General features: G+C 43.8%; 1 protein-coding gene across 5 annotated transcripts in view; it reads left to right on the plus strand.

Moving 5' to 3' along the window:
- AKAP12 (A-kinase anchoring protein 12) overlaps positions 1 to 12,719 on the plus strand; it is a 32,747-nt gene extending 20,028 nt beyond the window's left edge. For all 5 annotated transcript variants that reach the window (XM_021390160.1, XM_021390158.1, XM_021390163.1 and 2 more), the window contains 3 exons: positions 3,177 to 6,973; positions 7,703 to 9,631; positions 10,057 to 12,719. In XM_021390160.1, the coding sequence (XP_021245835.1) occupies positions 3,177 to 6,973; positions 7,703 to 9,631; positions 10,057 to 10,065 (5,735 nt within the window). In that variant the 3' untranslated portion in view covers positions 10,066 to 12,719. The remainder of the gene's footprint in view (positions 1 to 3,176; positions 6,974 to 7,702; positions 9,632 to 10,056) is intronic.

An 18,124-nucleotide genomic window follows, 5' to 3' on the forward strand; every position in this document is an offset into this window, starting at 1 on the left:
GCACCGTTTTTTGCTCCACCTTTATCTGAGTCATGTCAGATGGAGACAGGGCATCCCCTGGTGAGGCCACACCTCAAGTACTGTGTCCAGTTTTGGGCCCCTCACTGCAAGAAAGACATGGAGGCTCTGGAGCGTGTTCAGAGGAGGGCGACGAAGCTGTGAGGGGTCTGGAGCACAGGCCTTATGAGGAGCGGCTGAGGGAGCTGGGATTGTTCAGTCTGGAGAAGAGGAGGCTCAGGGGAGACCTTACCCTTCTCTGTAACTACCTGAAGGGAGGTTGTAGTGAGCTGGGGGTCAGCCTCTTTTCTCTTGTAACTAGTGACAGGACGAGGGGGAATGGCTTCAAGTTGCACCAGGGGAGATTTAGGCTGGGCATTCAGAAATTCTACTTTTCTGAAAGAGTGGTCAGGCGCTGGAACGGGCTGCCCAGGGAGGTGGTAGAGTCACCGTCCCTGGAGGTGTTCAAGAAACATTTAGGTATAGTGTTGAGAGACATGGTTTAGTGGGGTTATTGGTGGTAGGTGGATGGTTGGGCTGGATGATCTTATAGGTCTTTTCCAACCTAGCTAGTTCTATGATTCTATATTTGAAAGTAAGCAAGCATGCTGGCAGCAGTGCAGGTCTGAGGATGAACAGGAGGGAGGCTTCGTTGATCTTGTTTACGTGAGAGGGGTTAGGATGCTTGGCTCAGGAGCAAATCTGTGTTTGACATTAAATGATAGGTGTTTAATTTCATAGCTGGTTTACTCTGGAGGAAAAACAAACAAAAACTTATAGCGTAGACAAAGGGAAGAAATATCACCTTCTCCACCTGGGGAAAAAAGGAGAGGAGTTAATACTGCCAAAAATGTTGTTGTATTGAAAACAGCAGTACTTACAAGCTTTGTTGTCATAGATACTGATATGTATAAACAAGTACACGGTTATCTCTATAATGTGTATCTATTTATATATGCATATAGAGAGTGTATTAGAGATCTAATCTACACGTTACTAAATAATTTAAAATGTGGTATGTACCCTAGTGTTTGAAGAGATACCAATGACTTTGTGAATTCCCACTGAACCATGATAAGTTTCCTGTTCAAGTTATGTCGTTTGACGGCAAGGAGAATGCATTTTTTTTTTTTTTCCTGGACCAAAGAATAAATGAACATGGATACAAAAGCAGTTCCTTGGCTTTATCCTTAGGTAGTATCAGTGTACAACTACGTATGTTTGATTCATAACCTGACTCAGATGTGGATGACTCAATTTGGACATTTCTGTCATTGTTTGAAAAGTTCAGGGATCTAGGCTGTTATCAAAGGGTCACACTTCTAAGTGAATCAGAATTAACTATTCAAGCAAGTAGCTTTAAACTGTTAGATAAGGAGAAAAGTAAACAGCTTTGCTTGTGTCATTTGGGAAGCAACAACCAGTAGGCTACAGATACTGAATGTAAACATAATTTGTCCTCAGCACAGCTGTTAGAAGCCTATAGTCTTTGTTTTTCTTATTTAGTTGTTTCAGCCCTGCCTAAGGTATGTTGTCCCTGCTCTTATAAAGATGCAGTCCTTTCTAAAGGGGACATATGCAAGCAGTGCTGAGGAGGCATTTAGGCTGGAAGTGACCTCTGGAGCTCAGTGGTCCAGCCCTTGGGCAAAGGAAGGCTCACTGCAGTTGGATCCAACATACAGATGGATAGAATAAATACTAAATCAATTTTTGGGAATGCAGTGATGTATGTGCTTTTGAAATCTGTCTCCTGCATGCCCTTGTGCATCGAAGTAGCACCTGTAAAGCTTAAAGAAGGGGACAATGCCTTCTTCTGAGATGTTGCCATTTAACATTGGGGTTTTTTTTAATTTTTTTTTTTGTTGGTCACCTCACCATTCCAGCAAGAAGAGCACACTGCCTCATACGTGCCCTTTCACTTGCACCTGTTACACAAAATCAAGTGTCAAGAACAATATTAAATTGGAATCCTGGCAGGATCAAAGACTGAGAATCTTTTGGTGTCTTGAATGTGCCATGGACTTCATCTTCGTGTGCTGCTCTGTTCATCACACAATTGTTATTAAAATTCTGACTCTAACAGCAGAAGTTCAGTGCTCATTTTTTTGTGTGTTTCAATGGTGTAAGTGTCCTTGTTCCTCTCCAAAATTCCTTGGGGAAAAAAGCGTTGAACTTGGATTTAGGATTATTATAACAGTTTGTTAAGTAACACTGTTTCACATATTATTGTTTGGGGGCATGGGGAACTTGCAGTTTTGTGCTCTAAGCTGGCTGTGTGCTAGCTTCCTAACTGCCACATTTCAGGGGGATTAATTTGTATACCACTCTGTGAGTTCTGTCAGCTCATGGCTAGGAGGAGTGATAACACGTAAATTGTCCCAGCAAGATTGAGAGGGTGGCTGCTGATATACTGAAGGAAAAACTCAAACGGTGCTCAAGAAAGAGGCAATGCAAACACAGGCGTGTGAGGACTGGAGGGTAGGATTTTACCTGCTTGCGTAGTAACAACTTCATTAATTTCAAGCAGTGCTGAATTGCTGCAGATGATGTTTGTGTCTGGCAATGGTGATGTGATACATGGGACTGTTGCAGGATTTATGATCTTTAAAACAAATATGTTGTAATGCAACTGTCCTGGGGTTTACAAGTTTTCAAAAAAAATAGGAAATTTCTCATGGGTATTTTCACATTTAACTGTTCTTTTGGGACAGAACTGCAAAATGAGCTTTTCTTTACTTGTTGTCAATTTAAGTCAGCACTTCACCCCTCCCACTCCCCAAGGTTTCCTTCTGCAGGGAGAAGATTTTGAGCTTTACTTTAGAAATAATTATGTATGTAATTCTTTACATTCTTTGAGTAATAATTGGGTAGAAATGAAATGTTTGTCTCATAAGTTTGCCTTACGGTCCAAAAGAAGAAAAATGTTGCAGAAGAGAAGAAAATAATGAGTTTTAAAGGTGCAATTGCATATAAACTTTGAAAGGATATATACAATGAAATGAGAGGGATTAAAGTAATCTTTGATCAGAAAAACTAGTTCTAAAAATTTTAACTGTAGCACGTAGAGGCACACAGATAATAGAATGTTTATGTTTAGGAAAGCTATATGTATGTGTATATATATGTAAAGGTATAATACAATAATAAATCAAGAAGGAAAATATTTTGTTTTTTGACAGTTGAACAAACAGAATCTTCCAGTATAACTCTGAAGGAAGGCGACACCCAAACTATGGAGACAAGTCCATCTGACTCAAGCACTAAGGATGGTGTAGCTGCTGAGAAGGAGGATGCTCATGTAGATAAACAGTTGCCATCTTTGGAAGAAGATGCAGAAGATGCTGAACATGCATCTGAGCCACAGTCTTATGATCTGGGCTTTAAAAAGGTTTTTAAATTTGTTGGATTCAGATTCACAGTAAAGAAGGAGAAAACAGGAAAATCAGAACCAGTTCAACTGCTTACTGTAAAAAAAGAAACACAAGTCACTGAAGGAGCTGATGATCAAAAAGAAGTCAGCTCAGAAGAAACAGTGATGCCTGAAGATGCACCACCCTCTGCAGAAGACAGCACCAAAGATGCACTGAAGAATGGAAAAACAGAAGATGATTCTCCTAAAACACCGGAAGCAAATGAGATTTGTTCTCAGTCATCTGCTTCAGCCACTGATACTGCTTCACCACTAAGAAAATTTTTTTCTCAGGGATGGACTGGATTTAGAAAAAAGAAGAGTTTTAGGAAGCCCAAAGAAGATGAACAACAGTCTCCTACGAAAGAAGAGCAAGCAAAAGAGGGGGCAACGTTAACGACTGAAACCAGCGAAAAGGAGAAATCAGAGCCTGAGAAGCAAGTTGAAGAGAAGAATGTGACAGCGGTAACCATTGAAACACATGAGAAGGAGCAAACTGAAGATGAAAAGCAGGAGTCAAAGACTGCAACAATCATAGGATCTGATGCGAGTGAGGAGGAAGAGGTAACTGAGCGTGATGAGCAAGATGTGGCAGCAGCAGTTGCTACAGCAGGTGCAAAGGAGGAAAAAGCTGAAGGTCAAGAAAGTAAATTGGTGGAAGTCTCAGAAGATCTTGGTAAAAAGGAAGAAAAAAACAAAGAAGGAGAGAAAGAAAGTGAGGTGAAAGAGAAACCACTAACAACAAAGTCAGTGATGCCTGTAATCACAGCAGGTGTGAATGGAGAATTGAAAGTGTCCTCAGAAGTCCTACCTGTAGGAAAAGATCTGGAGTCAATGGAAAAATGTGAAGTAAATGAGGGAACTGAAATACCCTCTGAAGAGAAACTTGGAATCGGATCCTTATTGGCAACTGAAATTTCTAGTGAAGAGTTTAAAAAATCTGAAGGAATAGAAGGAAGTAAACCTGTTGTACTAGAGAAAGAAACGTTTGATGAAAAAACAGAAGCAGCAGAATTGGAAACTTCACCCACAACAGAAGTTGTCACTGAAAAATTAGAAACACAAGGAGAAGCTCAGGATGGAATCACAGAGAAGGCGGCAAGCAGAGAAGATGAGGCAAAACTGGCTCTGGATGCTGCTGGACTGAAGTCCTTTCCTACTTCTGAACAGTCATTTGACACAGAGGATGATCAACAGATGGTAAAACCCACTGATGAAGGTCTGCAAGGCAAAATTGGCACTGACAGTATCAAACCAGATGAAATAACCACAGAAATAACTCCTGAGGAAGCGACTGGAAAGAGACCTCCAGAAGGTATCACAAGTGAAGCTGAGCTGCTCTCTTCTCAAGAAAAAACTAAATTACAAGGCAGCCCTTTAAAGAAACTCTTTACAGGTACTGGCTTAAAAAAACTGTCTGGAAAGAAGCATAAAGGCAAAAGAGAAGAATCTAAGTTAGGGGAACAAGGAGAACTAACTCAACACTTATCAGATTCCCCAGATAGCCCAGAGGAACAAAAGGCAGAGAGTTCTGCTTCTTCTCCTGAGGAGCTGAATGAAATTCCTTCTTTGGAAAAATCTGCAGATGGAACGCAAGTCTCAGAAAATGAAGATGCTGCAGTTTCAGATGTGGAGAGAAAAAGAGAAAGCGTTACACCCTGGGCATCATTTAAAAAGATGGTGACTCCCAAGAAACGTGTAAGAAGACCTTCTGAAAGTGATAAAGAAGAAGAAGTTGATAAGACAAAGAGTATTGCAACGTCAGCAACTGAAAACGCAGCTGAAGAAAGTCAGGTAGAGTTGAAAGAAAATGGAATGGACCAGAAACCAGAGAAAGTCACAGAAGAGCCGAAAAGAAAGGTTGACACCTCTGTGTCTTGGGAAGCTTTTATATGTGTAGGTTCTTCAAAGAAAAGAGCCAGGAAATCATCATCGTCTGATGAAGAATCTGAACACAAGCTTGGCCAGGAAAGCCAAAAAATAGAAGAATCTGGACAGAGCAAAGAAACAGCAACAGATGCAATACTTACTAGCTCTCAGGAGAGTGATCAAGGACAAGGGAATTCCTCTCCAGAACAAGCTGGAAGCCCATCTGAAGGTGAAGGGATTTCAACATGGGAATCATTTAAAAGGTTAGTCACTCCAAGAAGAAAATCCAAAACGAGAATGGAAGAGAGAACCGAAGACGCTGTCACAGGTTCTAGCCTGGAGCATTCAACATCAGATGGTGAGCCTGGAAAAGATGAATCATGGGTTTCGTTTAGAAAACTTATGCCTGGCCGTAGGAAGAAAAAGTCAGATGGGAAGCCAGAACCAACTCATCTTAAGCAAACAAGAGAAGACGTGGCAGAAACAGCCGAAGAAGATTCGGATATTCCAGCTGTTGTTCCTTTGTCTGAATATGAAGCAGCAGAGCAAGAGAAAATTGAAGCCCAGCAAGTGAAAGATGCTGAAGCATTGAAAGAACGAAGCTCAGAGGAAGAAAGAGTTGAAAAATCAGAAGACTCGCTATGTGTTAAGCAAGCCAGTGAAGGGCTAGTGCATGCAGTTACTGTTACTGTTGTGGAAGGGGAAAGAGCTGTTACCAGCATTGAAGAAAGGTCACCGTCATGGATATCTGCTGCTCTAACAGAGTGCATTGAGCAGGAAGAAGAGGAAGAGAAAGAAACTGAGAAAGCACTTGAATCAGAAGTTGTAGAAGAAGCGGTGGTAGTTGCTAAGACAATGCCAGAGGTGAGAAAGGATGCAAGTGATGATACCACAGCAAGTGAGCTAGAATTAACCTCAGAGGCAGTGACTGCTCTAGAGGAGACAGCAGAAGCTTCCTGTGCTGAAGAAACAATGGAAGCGTCCTTTGCTGAAGAGACAACTGAGATGGTTTCTGCTGTTTCACAGTTGTTAGAAACCCCAGATACTACAGAGGAAGTTACACCTGTACAAGAAGTAGAGGCCACTGAACAAAATCTGAAAGAATTAGACAAACAGACACAAAAAGTTCTTCATGAAGTTGCTGAAAGAGTGAAGTCTTCAGATGTAGCACAGCTGGATTCTGAAAGAACCATGACAGCAACTGTAATTACAACAGAGCAAGAAATTGAGTTGGAAGTGAAATATGATGCTAAAGATGGGAAAACTGTAGGTCAGGAAACAATTTTGCTTGAACAGTCCTTGAGGAAAGGAGAACACCTGGAAGATGATGTCCAGCCCCTGGAAGGTGTGGAGAGTGTGCAGGGTGAAACTAGAACTGAAGAGAGCGTACACGAAGGTTCAGAGAGAAGTGAAATGTCTGCTGCAGTGAAAGAAAGCACAGAAAGATGTGAAAAGATGGATGCATTGAGAGATGAAGGCCAGTGGCAGACGTGTGAAGAAGCAGTTGTAGAAGACCATCAAGAAATAGCTGAAGTGCAGAGGACAGCAGAAGAACCTTCATCACAAGACAGTGAAGCAGTCACTCCCAAGGAAGAGCAATTAGCAAAGCAGGAGCCTTCAGAACAAGAGAAACTGCCCCAAACAGACTTGACAGTAGATGAGAGGAGAGACGACCATATTCCAGAAGCGCAGGCTGCTGTAAGTATTACATAAAACACAAATGTTGATCTGCCAGGAGGAAAAAAAAAAAGTTAGATATTACACCTGATTTAGAACCGGGTTGTGGCAATATTCCTATCCAAGACCTTTGTTGTGCAGCAATTGAAGTTTGTTGTCAGTGAGATGGATACACAGAGGTCCAGAAGCAGCAGCTGCAGATACTTGTGTTGCAGAGTGTGGTGGATGTAATTCCTACAAAAAGGGGATGGGTGATGTTGTGCATGGATCAGAAGGTGCTGAAAACAATTGTCTTTGGCACACAGCACATTGTGACTGAAGATGTTATACAAAAACATATAGTACAGCTGTGATCCATATGATACTGTACATGGCAGCTGGTATCTTCAGTCGTAGGTATAGACAGTAGTAGCAGAGGCACTTCTGCAAAGAGAGGAAAAGAAATCGCATCACTATCTCAGTGTCATGCAGGAGTTACTGTGACTGATTTCTTTCTACCTTCTACCACCATCTTTCTGGCTTAATCTCTGTTTCAAACGTGTCAGCTGTCCATTGTTTCCTGGACCATATTCTGACACACTGGACGTGCTGGGATCTTGGTGGCCCACTAAAGTCTGTGTCATCAACTCACGCCCTTCCCATAACCCTCCTCCCCTCCCAGTCTTATATTCTGGTGTTCTTCCATCCAGACTGTTCTCAGTCTTCCCCTGCTCGCACCCCTATTTATAGGTCTGTTACTGTTCTCCACAGGTGCAGAGCAAGATCGAAGATGAAACCTCTGCATTAGGATTTGCAGATGAAGAGCCTGCAGAACTTGAAGGACAGGGTGAAACTCTCCCCGTAGGACCGGTGTTGACTAAAGCAGTTGTCACAGAGGTCCCTGTGAGTCCTGAGAGTCAAGACGAAATTCCTGAGGTAGACTCACAAGAGCAAACTTGTATCGAAGCAGTTCCTAGCGAGGCACCTGTCCAGAGAGAGGAAGATGACGCTGTGCTCCTTGGAATAAAAAGCACAGAAGACATTGCTGCTGAGGTCCCAATGCACAGTGAGGTAGAAGCCTCAGTGCTTACATCAGAGTCAACTGGCTCAGAAGCAGCTGAAGCTGCTGAGCAGAGCGTGAGGGATGGGGATGGCAAGCAGATTACAGCAAAAGATCCTGTCCTCATCCTAGAGCCAGAACACATAGAAGAAACAACTGAAACCCTTTCCCAGAGTGATGAAGTCAAAGGTGGCGAAATAAAAGATTCCATGCTCAAAACTGAAACACACTCACTGGCTGATAGTGCTCTCACCGAGCACCCTCCCAAGATTGAAGAAGGCAGCGAATCTGCTTTAGCATCAGCGTGCCTAGATGTCACTGAAAATGAAAGCACCATCTGCATTGACATAAGTCCTAAGACAAGTGAAACGCAGAGCAGCTTAGCTGAAGAAAGGACCGCAGAAACAAAACAAGAACTTGCAGAAACCTCAAACTGTCAAGACTCTCAGAAAGAAGAAAACATAAATGGGCAGTTGATGGAAACAGTCAAAGAAGAATTTGAATCTGGAAAACAGGAAGCTGTGAGGGATGATGAATGTTGTTCAACAGCTGTCCAGCAAGAGGTTGTCTCTGTGCAAGAGGAAGGCCGTGACTCTGCCTCCCCACCAGCTGAAAGCTCGGAGGCTCTGGAAGTGCCTGTGTCTGCAGCAGCTGCAGCAGCTGAAGAGCATGTTGTAGCAGAAGCTGCCACTCCCACATGCACAGTAGACCCCTTGGCATCCACACCAGAACAAATGGCTTCCTATGAGGTCCCAGCTTCTACCACTGACTATTCAGGCTGTGAGACTGCAGAGCCTGGTATTGCAGAAGCACCCCAGCCTCAGGTAACTCATGCTTATGTTAATGGAATATCAGAGAAGCAAGAGAGTTTTGAGAGTATGAATCACCCCGAACAAAACGCTGCTCCTTTAAGTGACGGTCTCACTCTCTCCCACGCAGAATTTGTGACGGATGTTGTTCCATCTGGGACTATAGAGTCCCAGAGTACAAAAATCGTATTGAACGTCATCCAGACGGCTGTTACCAAACTTACAGAAACAGAAGAGGCAGCTGCCTTAGAGTCGGAGCAGCACAGTAACTCCAGAGGGAAAAGCCCATCAGACACCATTTTACCTGAACTTTTGGAAAGTACACAGGTAGATTACCAACTCCCAGTAAAAGAAGAAGAGGTATCAAGTAAAGAGCAAGAGCTCCAGCAGTCCCGACTAAACAAACGTGCTGCATTAACAGAGTCTGCAGAAATTCATGCAAGTGTAGAAAAAGCAAAAGACATGCTATTAACTTCTGAGGTGCTGGAGGATGGACAAAGGCAGAATTCTGACTTTGTGACTACTCCTGAAGGCATTTCAAGGGAAAGTGTGAGAGTTCAGAACTCAGCATTAGAACTAAGTACTTCAGAAGGCTCAACCAAAGACCTCCTAGACATGCACCCAGCAAAACTGAAGGAAAAGGAGATTGGGAAGGTTGTGGAAATCTCAGACCAACATATAGGTAGGCAAACATGTGGAGAAAGGGAGGAAGACGGTCACCCACCAGTGGAAGATGGGAAAACACAAACATGGCAGGACGATGGTTACCAAGAAGACACAGCTTGTGATAGTCCACAAAGTCAAAATTCATTGGCTCCTGAGGCTCTGAATGTAAGTAGTATTTTTAGCCAGCAATTTCTCACTCTTCACAAAGTAGATGTGGGGATTTCTGCAACTGCTGTCTCTTTCCCCCCCCCCCGGTTCCAGCAAAGACAGCTGCTCCCCACTTTAACAAACAGGTCATGAGCATGATTCCACGCTGACAGAGCGTTTTTAAAAATCCTAAAGGAGGTTTATGTTGCCTTCCACAGTAAACTTGAAATGCTTCCTTCCCAAAGCTCTTTGCACCTCAGTGAAATCTGAACCAGAAAAGGTGTCAGTTATAGTCTCTACCTCAGATATTTAGTGTGCTTGCTTAACTAAGCCACGTGTCTGTCTTCAAATCCATTTCTAAAACTGCTTGAGAAAGATACTGAGGTGCTCTTGAGATAAACTGTCATTAATAAAGCTTTTTTTTACTGTTTTTTCTCTTTCAGATGTGCTAAGGATCCATGTGGCATTTGAGAGATACCAGTGCTAGAGAACAACTGACAATCCTGCGAGAGAACCAGGAGCTTAATTCACTACCCTTTATTCTTGGATGTTAACACCTGCTCTTTTGAAGACTTCACCTTTTTGTCATTAAAAACCAATGCCTTTAATACTGGGTATATCCACACGTGTGTCCCATTCAAAGGTCATTTGCCTCTGCTGAAAATGTCCCATTTAGACTGGAGATGCACATCAGAGTGAATGGACAGACCACTAAAATTTGTGCCAGAGTTGTTACCGTCCCCCACTTAACGTGTCCGTCCTGTCTGTCTCATCTTCTTGAATTCTTCATTCATCCCTAAATCCCCTACCTCCTTTCTGCGGTCTCCCTTACTCCCAGCATCTTCCGTAGCTGCCTTGATTTGACCAGCAAGTGGCCACAGCTGCTGCTCAACTTCTGTGCTGAAGGGGCAGAGGAGAGCTGACTGAAGAGAACTTACGAGACTTCTGGCTGATAGAAGATGCGGCTGTCAAACAGCGGGAACTGGATCACGCACAGATTCTTGAGCAAGATGCTCAAGATTGCTGCCTTTCGGTCCCATTCAGGTATCTCTATCTGTCCTTTGGTTGTGTTTGCGCAGGCCTGATCTAGTCAGAAATTATTTCTACAGTGTAGCTTGAAAGGAGGTTGAGAATACTCTTTTTCTGTTGTTCAAGACTTCAGGTTTTGAGACTGGACTGTAATGTGTTGAGTATTTATATGTATGTCTTAATCCCAGTTCTGATTTTAATGTAGAGCTCTGATACTTTGTACTGTTTAGGCGTGCCCTTAAAGGAATTTTGTAGAGTGGCCTGGAGAGGAAATTGATACTGGTGGAGTGGAATTCAATAACACGTAGTTTCCTATTTATTGTTCCAGGTTTATCCCCCTGTAAAATCTCTCCAAAACTTGGCTGTCATGCTTTGAATATTTATATGTAAATCCTAAGCCCAGTTCTGATTTTAATGTAGAATTATGATATTTCTGAAGACAAAAGGAGAGCCCTGACCTGTGTCATATCCAACTACACTGACCAACGTCCCTTCAACTTGCAATCCTCTCAGGTTTCTGAGAACACTTTAGACTTACCCTTTCCCTGCTGTCTTGCTCATACAGCAACCCCAGGTGTACCACAACCCAAAATCACACCCTGCTTTTTCCAGAGTCTGCTCAGTCCTGATCACAGCCCCGTCCATCCCCAGGACTTCACCTCCACTCATGTCATCTAATATCCATGCTGCACACAAGTATCTTCCTTTCCCAACCCATGCCTGAACCTCTTTCCCATCACAGCACTTCCCATTTCCTGAGATCCCTGCTGCTCTTATCAGTTCCTCATCTTCCCTGAGAGGGGAGTAGGAAGGAGGGTAAGGGCTTTGTAATGAATTCTGCCTTGGCTTGCAAAAGACAGAAGAAAAGTTTGGAACGCTGAGTTCCTAAAAACCTTCACCTGAGGTGGGTTGGACTGAGAACAGCTGCAGTCTGGGGTGAGCAGGGTGATCTAAAGATGGAAAGAAGCCTCCCTGGGATGTCTGTCCCCAACAGGAGTAGGTCCTTCCTTTTGTGGTTTACATTAGAATCAAACGTGGCGTACAAGTCAATCCTTTCAGCTCTGATTTCTAAAGTGAAGGTTACGGATGGCACTTTGTGAAACTGATGCCACCAAGTGAACAGTAGCTCACTATCCTACCTGTATAGTAATTTATTTTAAAGTCAACTCTTAGTGTACAAACGCTCTTGTTACAGCAGGTGCTCGCCTCTCCTCGAGGCTGCACATACAGCAAGCAATGTGACTGATTGCACTGGTGTGATTGCACCATCTGGTGCTGCCCTGCGTGGAAGCATCAAGAGATTTTTTTCCTTACCTCAGAGCAAATTATATAAATATTTAAAGCCGAACAATGTGGCTTCAAACAACCCAGTCTGTCTTTGTCCACTGTTAGTGGCAGCTTTTCCCCCTAGCTTTGGGCAACTCCAACAATCTCTGTTGGTTCCACAGGTTTAAATTGGCTTGCAAGTTAATCATGCTCTTAATAACACCTCACTAGTGCAAACTTGGCTGAAATTGTACAGATTGTATACCTATGTACGTTAAGCCATATTGCAATAAATGCAGCAGGTAAAATGAAATAACAATAGCATGACCTGTGTAATCCTGACTCTTACGTTTGTAGCTCCAAAGCTGTTAATAATATGTAAAGTTAATTCTCGTCTGAACCTCATTTAAATAAAGCTAGCTTTATCACAATGTAAATTGTCTGTTGGTAGTAATTGGACAGGCAAGTGCTTAAACTTGCTCATTTTCTCCATTAATCCAGGGCCTAGGTAAGCAATGCAACAAACATAACTGTACAACAAATACAAAAGCTTCTTGTAACTGACAGCTAAAAAAATATCGCGCCTGAAGCCACGCTAACGGTGCAGGGAGCATGGCTCCACCTAACGATACTACTTTGTTCCGGTGTATTGCTTTGGTCTCTGAAACTCTCATTTGATACTGTGACTTCTGGCTTGTGCTTAAAAGCTTGAAGCTTTCTCAAATCTAATGTATTGGGTTACCAAATCTGATTTTTGTTTTTAAGGTAGATTTTCATTAATTAAATAAAATGCAACTAAAATTTGTTCTAATGTGTGTTACGTGTGTTTTTTTTTCCAGCTTAATCTCTTTTTGCTTAATCTTCAGGGAGTTCCATTTGCTCCTGACAGTTCATTTGTTGTTGGCTGATGTTCAGCTTTTGATGTGAATTAAAGGAGCTAACTGCAGAATTAAATTGTTATTTGGGTGTAAGTTTCTGTAAAACGTGCATGAATTGGTAAGATAGTTTAGAAAACTGAAGAAAAAAGCTCTGAAAACTGTCGCCTATCTTGAATCTAACAGTGAGCTAGGAAGAAAAGTTAGTGAGTCGTGTACCTTGTATAGGCTCATACTTGAACTCGTTTTGTGCAAGTCACGTTTGTGTTCTTGTCTCAGCTATGAAGCAAGATGCTAAATCCATTATCGGTAAATACCTGCACTGGTCTCAGGAAATGCAGGTGCTGAAGCAGTCACTGCAGGACGCTGTTCCCTCCTTCCTTTCACATTGCACCCATGGGCTCTTACTGCAGATGCCTGATCTCTGCTCAGCTCAGCAGCATCAGGAAGAACAGACCAAAGCAGCAGCTCCCACCAGGCTGTGTCTGAGGCACGCAGCTGTAGTCCTCTGCCCGTCCTTGTACAAAGTTTATGTATTTATGCTATCCTGTTACTTGTTAATATGAGGTCCCTAAATAGCCATTAGTATAGGGACTGGACACTGAGCAACCTGAAGCACAAGAGGCTGTTTTGTTGGAAACAGCTTGAGTATCCTGCCTATTAGCTCAGGCTGTGGAGTGGATCTGGCTGTCTTGTTTGGACCGGCACACGTGTGAGGCAGCTGTGTGTGTGGAGGGACCTGCGCAGCCTGGCTGCAGCAAGTGCCTGGGGATGGGCAGGCGGCCTGCCAGAAATGGGATTCCTGAGATGGTCTCGTCTGCATGCTGCACACTGGAGCTTTGTTGTTCACACTGCTGCAAGGAGCTGGTGCCCTTCAAGGAAGGGCATGGCTTGGGATAGAGAGGAGCAGCCCGGTGGGACTGGCAGCGCAACGTTTTGAATCCTGACCTTGGGGAGATGGATGAGATGTGTGAACACTTCCACGATGCTAACAAGATGGAAGCTTCACCACCACAATATTCATATCTAATGTAGGGCCAATGGCATTTCAAGCTGGACACTAAATTTAGTCTTTACCAAAGTGAGAATGAAAGATAACACGTGAAGACCCATGTCTGTCCTGCTCCAGAATTCTCTTGAAAAGTTTTTAAAATAGGGTGAACTGTTTATGAAATGTTTTGTTCCTCTCTAACTAATGGCTTCCACTGCTGGGAAAGTCTACATAGCTGAGCTCTTGGTGCTGGGACTGATGATAGGACTAAGTGAGGGCAGCAGAAGGCCAGCAAGCCATGGAAGCTGCTTGCTGGGAATGGTCTGCATCGCGTCTTGCAGCATCTTGGCCCAATCCCCATAATCTGGCCTATAGCTGCATCCCCATCCCTCCTACAAAGGCACCAGAGTAGCAAGAATAACCATTGCAATACTTTTCCCTCTAAGCAGCTGGACAGGAAGAGAATTTTTTTAAACTCACAAGGAATTTACAAGCCAGCTGCTAGCCTGAACACCAGAGATCCCAGGGGCCCATCCTTCATGATGCATCCCAACATAAATTCCAGTGCCACAATCCCCTCACAGAGGCCTTCTGCGGGCCCTATGTCCTGTGGTAGCACAGCCCCTGCCCTGTGTGAGCTCTCTCTGCCCAGCAAGCAGTGCTGTGCTGCTTTTAAAACTCATTTCCAGATCTTCAGCGGATAGATAGGCTTGGGGACAGGGGACAGCTGCCTGCCATTTTCTGTAGAAATGGCTGTACGAAGCAGGAAACTAACACGCACCTGCCTGCACTGACACGTCCCTCTTTCTGGTGGTAGCCTTGAGGGCTACAGATCGGCTTTTACTGATCTCCCAGACAGTGTTTTCATATCATTTCATGAGAAAGATCAAGAATACGAAGACAAATGTAACCTGCTCAGTGCTCTGGCTGTGACATGAACTCTCCTAAACTGCACAATTTGCTGAGCAATCTTGAAGATCGCATTATTCTCTTTTGCATAAGAGTTTCCTGCTGGGAAAATGCTTTTATTGGATTTTTGCATAATCTGTCTTGATCCTGCAATTGGATTCAGGCTTGCACATCCTCTCTGGTCCCCACGGAAGAGGCAGTTAATGCCTCACAGATGCGGGGAGGAACCTGCCTCTCTGTCAGTGGCAGCTGTGGCAATAGCTGAGCGCGTTGCCTGCCGTTCTTTCTAGAAAAGTATAGCTCATTAAAAGAAAAACAAACAAACCCTTTAAGCCAGTATTCATACAAGTTGGTAGATGCAGGCTTATATTTGCCACAGCAGCATATTGACTAGGTTGAAATTATTGTTTTGTTTTCTGTCATTCATAGCAAGTAGCTGCTCATGGTAAGAAGAGACAGGGTGCTTCTTTCTGCATATTATTTCTGGGCGTGTCATAAGGCCTGGACCTTCCCGTTGCCTATTTTTGATTGTGGCTAACATACAGTGGTAAAGCAGTGACACGCTTTGGCAAGCCAACCTGTTACATTTCTATGGAGCACTGTAGAAATGAGGAACTTTGGTGCGCCACCAAAAAACCGTAACGCTTCTTGCATTTTGGGTTGCAAACTATGCAAGATGTTGATTAGATGTCCCCACAGAGGGGCGAAGTTGTACCAGCACGGAAGCAGCAATGGGGATTGAGACCTGCTGACAACACGCAAGGAAGGAGAGGAGCACAGCAGGAGGGCGGCAAAGCAGCGACTGCCATGCACCAGGTGATACATGAGTGCTGTCACTGTGTCGCTGGGAACTGAGCCGTTTGCTATGACAGCCGACATCAGGAGAAAATCAGGAAGGTTTTGCAATCGCGTGCAAAATGAGTTTTACAAGAAATAAAGTCAATTGATAAAAACTTAACTGCAGCAGATAAAGGCTTTATGATCACAGTGGCATCTCTGTGATGAAGATCTTTCTAAAGAATACGTTCGTGCATGTACATGTGTATATGAACATTAAGAATAAAAATAATCCATTCATTTCTTCAAAGCAATACTTTGCAATGAATCAGAACTGCCGTGCAGCTAGTGCTTTCCCTTTCTGCAGGAAGAGGCAGGAGTGGCAGCTTTTAACATCTGATAAAAACAAGAAGTACAAAAGTACCTGGGCAACTAATTATGGTCTGTTAAATGTACAGTTCAGCAGAGCTCCATTCTTCCCCTTGCTGCTATTTTCTTAAGTAATGAAGGCACCGGGACTGGCTAATGGGTGTCCTACTCTGGGTAAAGGAGACAGACCAACGGTTGGAAGGCTACATTTGAATTTTAAATAAATTAGACTGAAATATTAATGATTCTCCAGCTTAGAAGTGCTTAAAATAGACAGTTGGATAAGGAGTGCTGAGGTTTGCCCGTCTTAATGTTTCAGTGAGAAATCTCTGCTACTGCTTGACTCTGTTGTGAGCCCAAAATGTAACCAAATCATGAACAGAGGGTCAGAGAAAGAAGACAGTCTGATTTTTAGGCAGAAGAAGTAGAGGGAGTAGCAGCGATCGTGCTTTTTGCCCCTAGCTTGGGAGGAGGTGCTCTATGCTGGAAGAGGGACACGTGAAAGGTAACTACCCTACCAGACTGCCTGCCAGGAGTTTGGTAGCTTTACATGGATGGGAGGGAATACTACGTTAATTCATGGAAGAAAATCCACTGAGGGATTTCAAGTATGCAGAAACCACACCTAAGGCAGGAAATCCCAAAACTGAGGCTGGGAAAACAAACATAAATATACAGGGAACTACCACATACGCTTGTCCCATGCCTACACCCTGCTTCAAGTACCCACTTACAGCTACGGTTTAAGACAGGATTTAACAACACAACGGTGTTTTATAGTGTGCTGCTATGGTGCTCTCACCTGCTGGAGCCCTTTGGAATTAAGACATGCCTGTGGTTAGTGTAAAGGTGGGAGGGAATGAAATGGTTTGTTCTTCCAATTCTATGCTGTCAGACTGAGGTTGGCTGACACTGTTTCTCATTCCATCCTTCCCTCCATTTTCTAGGTTACTAATCCATTATTACTCAGGAAAGCTAGAACTTGGAAGAACACTGCATCAGACCACGGCATCTACTCCTTCCATCCCCGGAGAAGCAGACAGTGTAACATCTCTGTGTCCAACAGGAGCCCTCTTCTTTGCCCCAGCACACCCACCCAAGGCCACTATGTCAAAGGAAAGGACTGTAATGTTCAGACAGCAGCTGAAAGAGGACCAGCTCTCCACTGTCTATGTAATTCAGGGTGACTAAGGTCCCATGGTTTACACATGGTAAGCACAAGCTATGCAGCAGAGGTCAGAGGATAAGGTACTTTCTGCCAGCTGTTTTCAAGAAAGAGATTATCATTGCCTCTATAGTAACACCACTGACACCAGGTGCACCTGTCTCCTCCACAGCCTTAGATGTAGTAGATTCCTGGTGCCACAGGGGCTGACAGTAAGCATCCTCTGTCATTTAGAGATTTGGAATCCCCAGTCCACACTTTGCCATTTGTTAACTACACCTAATTAAACCAGGTGTGGAGAAAAGTCCAACAAGAAAGATGTGAATTCCTTTCATCTACTTTTAACCAGATCTGCGGGCATCTGTTGGGCCATCCAACTAAAGGCAGCTCCTAATCATCATAAACATACAGTTAGGCAGAAAGGGAGGAAATTAGAGGAACAACGATAGGTGGGGAACCTTGGTAACCTAATTGGTGAAAACCTAATTAGTGATAACTGCAGCACGCTGAATTGGCTGTTTCCTGAGACCATTCAAGGATGAGACCGTTGTGAAATCCCTCAGGATTAGTCAGCTGGGAAACTCCCCACAAAACGTTGCCAATTAAAAGGGCTGGCTGCCTTCAGGCCATGGGGCTGTGGATGGAAGGGGATCAGGAAGAATGTTTGGGAATTGTGTAGAAACTGATTATGAGATTTTTGAAGAGGAGTGTGGGAACCTGTTATGGACTGTTAGGGGATGTTTAGTGGAAAGATGGGTAATAGAGGAAGAAATTAATCAAGGTTGATTTGAATGGAACAAATGTAGGAAGGAATATAGGCATAGAGGGCTGGTTGAGTATAAAGGTCAGTAGCTTATCCGACTGAGCTGTGCTTGATCCCCACATCTGATCCCTGTTCTGCTTAAATCTTATTTCTGACCACCTGTAGTGTGACTGGCTCTCTGCTTCGCAGCTGTAGGTATGCCCACCACAGAGCAGGAGCAGAGCTCTGCATGCAGGCAACTGGGTGAGCTGGGAGCCCCAGAGTTTCTTGGGTGCTGGTGCCAGGGTCTGGGCTGCTGCTGGACAGGCTGAGGCTCTGGCGCTAACAGTGGGGCTGTGTTGCACCAGCTGGAGGGGAGGAGCAGTAT

Source organism: Numida meleagris, chromosome 3, assembly GCF_002078875.1.
Source record: "Numida meleagris isolate 19003 breed g44 Domestic line chromosome 3, NumMel1.0, whole genome shotgun sequence".
Classification (NCBI taxonomy): Eukaryota; Metazoa; Chordata; class Aves; order Galliformes; family Numididae; genus Numida; species Numida meleagris.